Genomic DNA, 10,465 nt, shown 5'->3' with positions numbered 1-10,465 from the left:
TTTATTATTGAAATTGGCTTCTTTTTTTTTAACAATTTACACTCCATGAAGTCACTGAGAATTGAGAAAAACTTTCATTTGAGAATCGTACATTTGTGCAACTTTAGCACGCTTTAGCCTACTACTCTGCTTTCAGGCCATCATTTGAAAACCACCTTTATTAGTTATCAGGTTCATTAAGTCCTGAATCCGGAGTATTTTTCATCACACAAATCAAATCATGAGATACAGAAAGGTTCACATCTGTCCTCGACATTTATTAAAAAAACAGTGATATTAAATAAGCAGTCAGTGTCCATTGTGTTTTTTTTTTTAGATATCCTACGGTTTTAATGTAAAGACAGGGTGTCAAATGACAGACAAATTGTGCATTCATAAGTTAATAGCTCTAAAAAAAACGATGCTCGAGTACAAAAGGTTTACAAATACAAAATCACAGAACATTCCTATATACTTCTTAAAGGCAACTGTAAACCGCTTTAACTGAAACTGCCTTGTGTTGCAGGTTATTAATGATAAATGAATAATACAGACGGAGGGATGTTGGCAATCGATTGGAAAATCATTATCATAGTAAGTGTTTTTTAAGTAAGTGGAAGTGAAAGCTGCTTACTGTGATCAAACAGAGGAAGACTGCTCTTTGAAACATCACGATTCATTGAGATTGAATGTTTTAAAACTAAAATATGTGCTTCTTTAACAACATGAAGGAAAAATAATTAACCTACCTAAAGAACTTTGTTTCCAGGTTAACACAAACAGGATTTACATTTACAGCTTGTTCAAAACCATCAAATCGCACAAAAGAATCCTTTTATATCAAATATCTTAAAGGGGCCCTATTGTGCTAGATCTCTCGATACATATTTTGGACGTGTCTCCATCTGGCTTCCATGCTTTAATGTTCAAAAAGCTCTTTATTTTTCTCATACTGCCTGTATTTCACCCTCTGTCTGAAACCAGAGCCCAGTCTGCTCTGATTGGTTAGCTGGTTGTGTTGTGATTGGTCAACCGCTTAGAGATGTCCCGCCCCTTAGCCTATCACGTACAATGTGTCGGAGCGCTAGCCAATAGGAGCATGAGTGTTTGATGTCACTATGTCCCTGAAGTAAACAAAGGAATCGTTTTTTTGGTCCTTCGTTCACCGTGGAGTCATGGGAATATCCCAGGGGCCTTTGAGGGTGATATAATCTTTACAATTAAGCAGTTTTGCAAATATCAGTAGCTAAATGAACCCAGGAAGACAGACTATTTACCCAATTGTTCTTAATGTATGTCTTTTAATATGTGTCCAGCATCACTGCTTCTTCCAGCAGTGTTTAAAAAGCCTCGTAACAAAATAAAGTCAGACGTAACGAAACGTTTTACTAAAAACAATGATAAAGACAATACACGCGTTTCCATACAAAAACATTCAGAAGAGTATAAAACAAATATCACAAAATAAAAATCACATGCCTACATTAACCAAAATGCAAACGTTCACGATTAAACTTTGGCCTAACAGAAACCAGTAAATATGTGATAAACATCTACACAGCATGTCTCAAATATACATTCATAACAAGTCCATTATCTAATACACAAATAAATCCTTGAACGAAATAAAAATATGGTTTATTTATATAAAATATTTTCCCTCAGGCGTTTGTGTGCTCATGGTTTTTCTGCAGCGACATTAAATTAAACATTTACAGCAAAGCTCTACATTCACAATCGATAAAAGCGACATTCATAGAAATATAAATATTCACAGCTCGCTCAGCTCCGAGCGTCACGGCTGCAGACACGCGGTCGGGCGAACTGCAGCCTTTCTATTTACGCATTATTTGTGATTTGTTATCTCGTTTTCAGCCAGGCCAATCCAGTCCAACTCGAGCCGAGCTGCGGGGCGTTTCTCTTTCTCACAATCCCATCTGCATGTCGGCGAAGTTGAAGAAGTTGTCGACGTCTCTGGAGGAAGAGTTTTTATTTTCAGAGACGAAAACCTGCAAAGGAAGAAAAATAACTTGAAGTAAACAACAACAGCCAAGTAAACAACAACAGCCATTACTTTTGCTCAGAGGGGGAAGAAGTACTCAGGTCTTGTACTTTAGTAGAAGTACTCAGATCTTATGCTTAAGTAAAAGTAGAAGTACTCAGGTCTTGTACTTGAGTAAAAGTAGAAGTACTCAGGTCTTGTACTTGAGTAAAAGTAGAAGTACTCAGGTCTCGTACTTTAGTAGAAGTACTCAGATCTTGTAATGGAGTAAAAGTAGAAGTACTCAGGTCTTGTACTTTAGTAGAAGTACTCAGGTCTTGTACTTGAGTAAAAGTAGAAGTACTCAGGTCTTGTACTTTAGTAGAAGTACTCAGGTCTTGTACTTGAGTAAAAGTAGAAGTACTCAGGTCTTGTACTTTAGTAGAAGTACTCAGATCTTGTAATGGAGTAAAAGTAGAAGTACTCAGATCTTATACTTTAGTAGAAGTACTCAGGTCTTGTAATGGAGTAAAAGTAGAAGTACTCAGATCTTATGCTTGAGTAAAAGTAGAAGTACTCAGATCTTGTACTTTAGTAGAAGTGCTCAGTACATTGCTAGAGTAAAAATAGAAGTACTCAGATCTTGTACTGGAGTAAAGTAGAAGTACTCAGGTCTAGTACTTGAGTAGAAATACTCAGATCTTATGCTGGAGTAAAAGTAGAAGTAGTCAGGTCTTGTACTGGAGTAAAAATAGAAGTACTAATTTCTTGTATTTGAGTAAAAGTAGAAGTACTCAGAGTGTAGCAATACTCTGGTACAAGTTGTTACAAGTTGTTACTCAGGTTGGAAAGTATCAGCATCAAAATATACTTAAAGTACCAGAAACATGTAATTTGTTTGTTTGATAGGTAAAACAAAATGCATTAGTTTTGTATTTGTAAAGTGTGTGTTAGTGAATCGTAGGGCATGTGTAAAACATGTTGAGTTTGTTTGTGGAGTTTGAGCAGGAAGTGAGCTCCATCCTTTCTGTGTTTATCTTTCAAAGCGTTCACCTTGGTGCCGGGGAACACCTGGTCGGCGATGCTCCTGCAGGCGTCCACCACGCCGCCTCCGCTCAGCTCCAGAGCGATAACCGGACCTTCAGAGGACAAACAGGATGGGACGGATTCAGATGGGCTTTTTGTTATATTATTACTATTTATAAAAACGTTGTATTTGACAAATATTTTATTTAAAATATGACTTTTGTTTGTTTTTTATTTGTTTACTTTGTACGTGTACCTAGCACTGATGTCAATGTCTTATGTGTATATAATGACCGATGTTCATATGTTTTTTAAATAAATAATGTTGAGACAATAAATAAATATAAGTAATAATACATTATATTTCAAAGTGCCTTTCAAAGCACACCGTACAATTCATAAAATATTCTAAAAAGGGTTCAAAACAGTTCAACGGGACAATAACAGGGAACACGTAGTGTGTCATTCGGTCTGCTTATTTCCATAAATGTAACATCCACTTCCTCCACCCGTCCCTCACAGCTCACCCTGCTCTCTGCACACATCGACCACTGCAACCCTCTCAAGTCCATCCCCCCCCCCATTAACCACATCCCTCCTGTTCTCCAGCAGCCTCTCCTGTCAGATACCGTATAGATGATAAGACTCTGCTCCTCACTTTTAAGGCTATCAACAACCTCCCTCCTCTCCACCTCTCCGACCTCCTGCACATCAACACAGCCACCCTCACCCTTAGGTCTTCTGCTTCCATCCCCCTCACTGCGCCACCACTTGTGATGTGTCATTTTGTAAAGCACTTTGAGCTGCATGTGTTGTATGAAAAGTGCTGTATAAATAAAGCTTTATTATTACTATTATTATTATTATTATTATTAACCACCATAGGATCCAGAGCCTTCAGCCCTCGCTCTGCACCCCTCCTCTGGAGCTCCCTCCCACCTGACATAAGGGATATTGACTCCCTCTCCATTTCAAATCACGTCTGAAAACACATCTCTCCACACGGGCATATCCACCCTGATCACATGACACGTCCTCTGTTCTTACTGATTTCATTGTCTTGTTTTTCTGCTGGTGTTTGGTTTTTGATTTGTGTTTTTGTATCTTGTACGGCGACCATGACAGCCATATAAATAAAATGCATTATTAAGTATGTTAAACAATCTCTCTAGCATGACAATACTTCATTCAAAATGTATTCTAACTCGTATTCAGCCTTTAAGAAATACTGGGATTCTTGTGTTTTGGATATAGTCTATGTTGTGTCTTGGATCAAATGTACCATCCTACCTTTGGTGATCCAGTCCACCAGCTCGTCTGCACTGTTCTGGAAAACCCTCTTCACGTCTTCAGGTCTCATCGATACCTCCTTGGTCTGGACCAGCACGAAGCCTTTAGTCGTCATCTGAGCGAACGAGAAGGGAAACGTTATTTAATAAAAAATCAGCAGGTTTGTAGAGAACTACTTCAAGACTCCTGCGGTGTTTGCACGGAGGAGATGAACTGGATTACAGCGCGCCTGCTACACACGCTTTAGTGATGGACTCATGCATTTTTCTGGCAGCAACACAAACATCACAGGCATTTTAAAGCAGCAGAACAGCAGGCTTCAGATACTGAGTAGTACAAGCTCAAAGAAAGTGATAAAAACATGGCAAGATCAGGAAGAATAAAACACATATCAAAATGACATTTGATCCCTCCTTTCAACTTTGCATCTGTAATTATCTATATTATAAATTAAACAATAATTAATGAAGTCAATATGTTTCAATTCATAAATAACTGTCACAATCTGTATGTTGGTTGGTAGGTAGGTAATGTCGCAATCTATATTTTAATGTCATGTAAGCAGATATTAATTTTTTTTTAAATCCTGCAGGCTGTGCTGGTTAACACTGTTTTTATTTTAATTTTAATTAGTTGTGTAACCTTTTAAAGAAGTGGCTGAGTGCACTCAGATGTTATCAGTGTATTATCAGCAGGTCAACTCTGATACCACCACCACCACGTTTCCATGTACGTACTATAAACACTTCCTCCATTTGTTTAGCACTTCATATCTAGTGGTAGTAAAAGTCAGTGGGATTATAAATACGGTTTTACGAGTAACTCCTACACTGACCTACAGTAGATGAATAAAGGATTTCTTATTCTGATTTCCACCAGACGAGACCAGAGGCTACTTCAAAAATAAATGTAATTTGACCTTGTGGAAAAAGGAAGTTGCTGGAATACTGATGCCTTTTTCGGTAAGTCAGATTGTGTAATTTTGGAGTTTTAAAGCGTTGATTCAGTTTTACCAGTCACATTATAACCTGTATTTTAATTTAAAAAAATAATTATAAAAAGGGTCATAAAAAAAAAAATGGCAAAGAAAACTATTAAACAATTATTAAAACTGTCATTACTTTATGTAAAAAAAGGAGACATGTCACCAATTTATCTTGTAGGTAGGTAGGTAGGTAGGTAGGTAGGTAGGTAGGTAGGCAGGTAGGTAGGTAGGTAGGTAGGTAGGTAGGTAGGTAGGCAGATAGGTAGGTAGGTAGGCAGGCAGGTAGGTAGGTAGGTAGGTAGGCAGGCAGACAATGCCTAGCTTCCTGCTGTCTGTTTCTACTAAATGCATCTACTGCAATAATACACACACTACAGAGGAGGGCTTTATAAAACCTCTCTTCCAAACTCCAGCACTATCCCTTTAAACTGAGCCTCCTCACACTGATTGGTCGTCTCCTCACCTCATCGATGAGCTTGCGGGCGTTAGCGGTGGTGTATTCCCCAGCGAAGAACACGAAGAGGCAGGACTCATCGCTGTCCTTACGCCGGCCTCCTTTTGTCAGAGGCACGATGCTGCGTTCAGGGTCGCCCGAGATCCGAACCGACTTGAATTCAGACTCTGGGTCAGGGACGGGCACAAAATCCAGAACCTTGGACGACTCCGGCAGCAGGCTCCAGTTGTTCTCCCCACAAACGGGCGTGAAGTCGTGGATGTTGCTCCAGTTGTTGTTGAAGATGCTGAGGCCGGCGTCCTTGAAGTGGAAGGCGAGATCGGGGTAGAAGTACTGGAAGCAGCCGAACTTCATCCCCGTGGACGACTCGATGATGGGCTGTGTGGCGCAGCACAGGAACACCTCCACCTTTTGACAGTCCCGCGTGCGAAACTGCTGACAGGCCACCACGCACTTGATGTCATTGCAGTCCCTGAAGAAGACGCTGCCCTTGATGGGGCCCAGCACGATCCGGCAGTTCACGCAGTCGTCGATGGTGATGGTGGCCGCGTGGTCGAACACGAAGATGTTGCAGTTCACGCAGTCCTGGATCACAAACTGCTGGCCGTTCAGTTTGCCCGGATGCCGGCCCACCGTCACGTCTTTGAGCCCCGACAGCATGTAGTCTTTGGGGTCAACCTGAGCAGAGAGAGGGGGCGCCATCAGTCAGCGGACAATGGACAGTATTTACAGAACAGTATCGGATATATTTCAACGTTATCATTTACTGAGCATGCAGATATTCTTATACGCGTCAGTAGAAAACATTAAAGAGGCCTTATTATGCTTTTGGGGTTTTTCCTTTCCTGTAGTGTTCTGTAGGTTTTTGTGCATGTAAATGGTCTGCAACGGCTAAAATCCCTGTGTTTCCTCCCCCACCCCTGTGTTTCCTCCCTCACACCCCCCCCCCCACCCCTGCCTGAAACGCCTCAATCAGACTGCTTTGTTTACTTCCTGATCGTAGTGACACCACTATGTAACACTCGCACTCCAACACATTGTACGTGATAGGCTAAGGGGCGGGACATCTCTAAGCGGTTGACCAATCACAACAGAGCCGGCCAGCTAACCAATCAGAGCAGACTGGGCTCTGGTTTCAGACAGAGGGTGAAAAGAGGTGCTGCAGCTCAGGCAGTATGAGACAAATAAAGAGCTTTTTGAACATTAAAGCATGGAGACACTAAACACTGATATGAATAATAGGGACCCTTTAAATCCAACTCACGTAAGAGTCAATAAGCTGCTTACATAATAAAGCTCTGTTGTGCTACCAGCTACATTTTAAATTGAATATATTATACTTTCTGGATAATTTGATACGTTTCTTTAAACACCCTTTGAACAGTGTCCTTCTGTTTTGCAGTTCTTGAGTTTTGTTTTTAATTTTGAGATTATGCTCTCCATTAAAAAAAGAATTTAAGAGCTCCCATTTTAAAAGCTGCTTTACGAATAAATGTATTAAAATCAAACCATTCATTCGTCGTATCTTCTCTTCTTTTTGTTACATTTCACTAAAATTACAGAAGTTTCTCTTCTCTAGAAATTAATCATATTTCAGACTAAGTGAACTTGCAGTAGGCATTAAGCTAGTTTTAGACAACGCACCGGATACTGATGCGTGTGTTATTTTGGTGAACCACGGTTATAAAAAGGGCGACATCCTAAAAACGGAAGTGGAACCAAGACCTAGTCCGCGCCTACAAAGTCTGAATACATCATGCTCCTTGTGGTCAGCTGTGAACAGTGTTGTAATCCCATAATGAGATAACGCCAGCTGGATACATGGGGGGCGCGTGCAGAGCGTTGCATGCATCTTAAGCAACCGTCGACACGTAAAGCTGAATATGTTGAGACTGGGTGATGTAATAAAACGCTGCTGAGCTTGGCTCTGTTATGGAGAGAGATTCAGAGCCAACGAGCTGATTAATGGATTCAATACGACAAATATTATCAATAGGAATTAAACTTACAAATTAAAAAGCTTTAAGCATATGTATACAAAAGAATATCGGCCCGGTTTACATTTGCTCTAATACTGATGCCTTTCACCTGGTTAAAGACATGGAGAGGTGGATTGGTCTTTTTGGTATCTTGCATTTACTATTAAAATACTCCATTGTGATTTTTAAAAAATTATATTTGTCATATTTTCAGGGAATTTTTATCCATTTTAATTTTATAATATATATTTCTTTATATTTTTCTTACAAAAATGATCAATACTTCCTCACTTTGACTTCAATGTATCTAACCATGTATATAGTAATACTCTTTCACTCTTAGTGTTCATTTTGTTAAGTTAAGGATCTGAAAACTTCCTCCAACACTGAAAAAAAACTCTGGCATTTGTAAAAATTTAATACTCAGTTTACATTTTTGTAAACTGAGTATTTGTACACTGTAGTACTGTTAGAGTACCTCTGCATACCTGTAACAAAAAGCGTACATTTTAATGTATCTTAGTGTTTACATTTTCACAAACAAGTCAATATCCTTGTAAATAAAAAACCTATTTTTCTTTATTTTGTGTCAATGCAGCAATTTAAGGTTGTGTTATATATTAAATTATATTTTATTAATATAAAAGGATGTAATTCATTGCATTAGGTGGATGTTAAGCAATGATCTCAGCATGTATAATAAACATGTGTTGCGTGTTAAAAGGTTTTTTAAAAAGGTATTTTAACTGGGTATAATGTTCTTTATATGTGCTGCAATCGTGAGTTCATTGTGCTTATATGTTTTTCATGTGCGCTTGTATGTTTTCTTTAAATGCCTTCAAACTGCCAGGGACCTCAGATGAAAATTGGCCTCTGGCTACAGTTAAAGAATGTGCATTGTCCTTTCTTAAAATAACTACACATATTTCCATCTCAATGTAACTCCCTGTGTTTATATGCGCCAACACACTTGATCAAATCCCTTGTGTGTGAGAACCTAATGAGTTTTTTTTTCTAAATTGCTAGCTGGAAACCCCCTAATAACACCACATAAAAGACGTTAAGTGTGTCATACTTGTTAGGTAAGTCTTCCAGGAACCAAAAGGTATAATTTCATGACTGTATTGAGAATGTAATGACGTTTTCACCTTTTCTCTCTTGTCCCAGCTGTAGGTTACTGCTATCAATTCATTTGACAAAATATGAATGAAATTTTTTCAGTGTTACCTGTTAATTTCACATCTAAATGTATTTCGCTGTGTTTATGTAAGCACCAACACACCTGAGAAAACCCCTTGCAAGCGAGTTTTTTCTAAATAGCTAGCTGGAAACGACTTAATGACACAAATGAAAAGGCATTAAGCATCTCACACTTGTTGGGTTTTGTTAGGTAAGAATTCCAGGTGCCAAAAGGTATAATTTCATTCATCTTAATGATTTTATTTAACGTTAAATATCATGTTTTCACCTTTTCTCTCTTGTCCCAGCTGTACTGCTTCGGAGGCTCCTCGCTGTTGTTGCCAAGGGGAACCGAGCTGTTTGTCGTCGTCGTAGTTTCAACGGTCGTTGTTGTGGGCGTACGTTCATCTTTTTCCGAGGACTTCCTTTTGGATTTTTTAGAGAAGAAGCACCCCATGTTGCTTGGAGTTTTTCGTCAACCTGTAACGAAGGAGAACACGATCAAATGTGAGAGAGAGCGAGAGGCTTATGAGCTCTTGAGTTGAAAAGATTTTTTTTTCTTTGGCTTCCTGTTTCTCTGCTTCGTTTCGCAACCAATCGCAACCGTCCCAGTCGTGTGAAGAGCCAATCACAAGGCTGATGTGGAGTGACTGGGTGACGTAAGAGAGGCGTGAATCCCATGAAGTGTTTGGGGACAAAACAAACTACTTCCGCAGGTTGCTTTTATTATAAAAATATTTTAATAAGTATTTAATTGAAAATAAATCAAAACAGAGACGCACACATCTATCTACTGGTGCATGATGTATTGAATTCAAGTTAAAGTATGATTACCTGCACATTTAAATGTATGTTTAACCTTTATACATAGTGTGTATAACTCATGTCATTGTTGTCATTTCTATTCATACTATTACTAAATGTTATTCTTATTTTATTTTGTATTCTTATTCTTATTATCCCATGTGTACTATCTGTGTTTCTGTCTTGTTCCGTTGTTGCTACAACACCTGCATTTCCCTACAGGGATCAATAAAGGTCCATCTTATCATATTGTGTCTCACCATAATATAGCACTCCTGACTCCACTACAAGTAGCTCATAACTATGCAATCAAGATCTTACTCAAGTAAAAGATAGACATTTTTGCTTAAAGTGTAATGTGTAAACGTACCTGGCAATAAACTTGATTCTGATTCTGATTATAGTGTATTCTTCAAATTAACTCGTGTATTATATAGATATTCTCTAGCAATATCTCTTATCCGTGTTGGTATGTATATTTAGTCCGTATTTCTTTACTTCTGTGCAATACTTTTGTTTATTTGTTGACATGAGAGTATTCCTAAATGAAAGGTGTTTTTTGTTGTTGATACATATACTCACTATCTCACTAACTATCAAATAGTGCAATAAAATGTACAATATTTTCCTCAATAGAAGAAAATATTTTAAAAAGTACCATCAATATGCACTTAAGTAGGCTACACTACAAATTACCTTGCAGCAACGTTCAGGAAAGAGGTTGTAATTTACCAGCCTACCCTGAACGCACCGTTACACATTGAACACACCTCTCTGGTCGGGGTGTT

General features: G+C 38.7%; 1 protein-coding gene across 2 annotated transcripts; it reads right to left on the bottom strand.

Moving 5' to 3' along the window:
* Positions 1 to 1,260: 1,260 nt before the first annotated feature.
* On the bottom strand, positions 1,261 to 9,495 carry rp2 (RP2 activator of ARL3 GTPase). 2 transcript variants are annotated; one of them, XM_079669598.1, is made up of 5 exons: positions 9,163 to 9,495; positions 5,725 to 6,393; positions 4,277 to 4,391; positions 3,014 to 3,099; positions 1,261 to 1,988 (listed from the first exon to the last, which is right to left on the bottom strand). In XM_079669598.1, exons 1-5 carry the CDS (start codon positions 9,328 to 9,330, stop codon positions 1,905 to 1,907), a joined length of 1,122 nt encoding a protein of 373 aa, XP_079525724.1. In that variant the 5' UTR covers positions 9,331 to 9,495; the 3' UTR covers positions 1,261 to 1,904. The 2 variants fall into 2 exon arrangements, with proteins under 2 accessions (XP_079525724.1, XP_079525725.1); XM_079669599.1 differs by lacking the exon at positions 9,163 to 9,495 and adding an exon at positions 8,843 to 8,860.
* Positions 9,496 to 10,465: the final 970 nt, after the last annotated feature.

The sequence above is a fragment of the Notothenia rossii genome (genome assembly GCF_949606895.1).
Source record: "Notothenia rossii genome assembly, chromosome: 1".
NCBI classification, from domain to species: Eukaryota; Metazoa; Chordata; class Actinopteri; order Perciformes; family Nototheniidae; genus Notothenia; species Notothenia rossii.
Note: the sequence above shows the minus strand (reverse complement) of the source record. Positions and strands in the feature narration are given on the sequence as shown.

Bases quoted from the DNA above. Each gene is read 5' to 3' on its own strand.
- rp2 (XM_079669598.1), bottom strand. From the start codon at position 9,330: ATGGGGTGCTTCTTCTCTAAAAAATCCAAAAGGAAGTCCTCGGAAAAA. The intron at 6,394-9,162 runs GTGAAAACATGA...CTCTCTGCTCAG, and splicing joins GCTGGGACAAGAGAGAAAAG to GTTGACCCCAAAGACTACAT. The intron at 4,392-5,724 runs GTGAGGAGACGA...TCGTTCGCTCAG, and splicing joins CCCGCAAGCTCATCGATGAG to ATGACGACTAAAGGCTTCGT.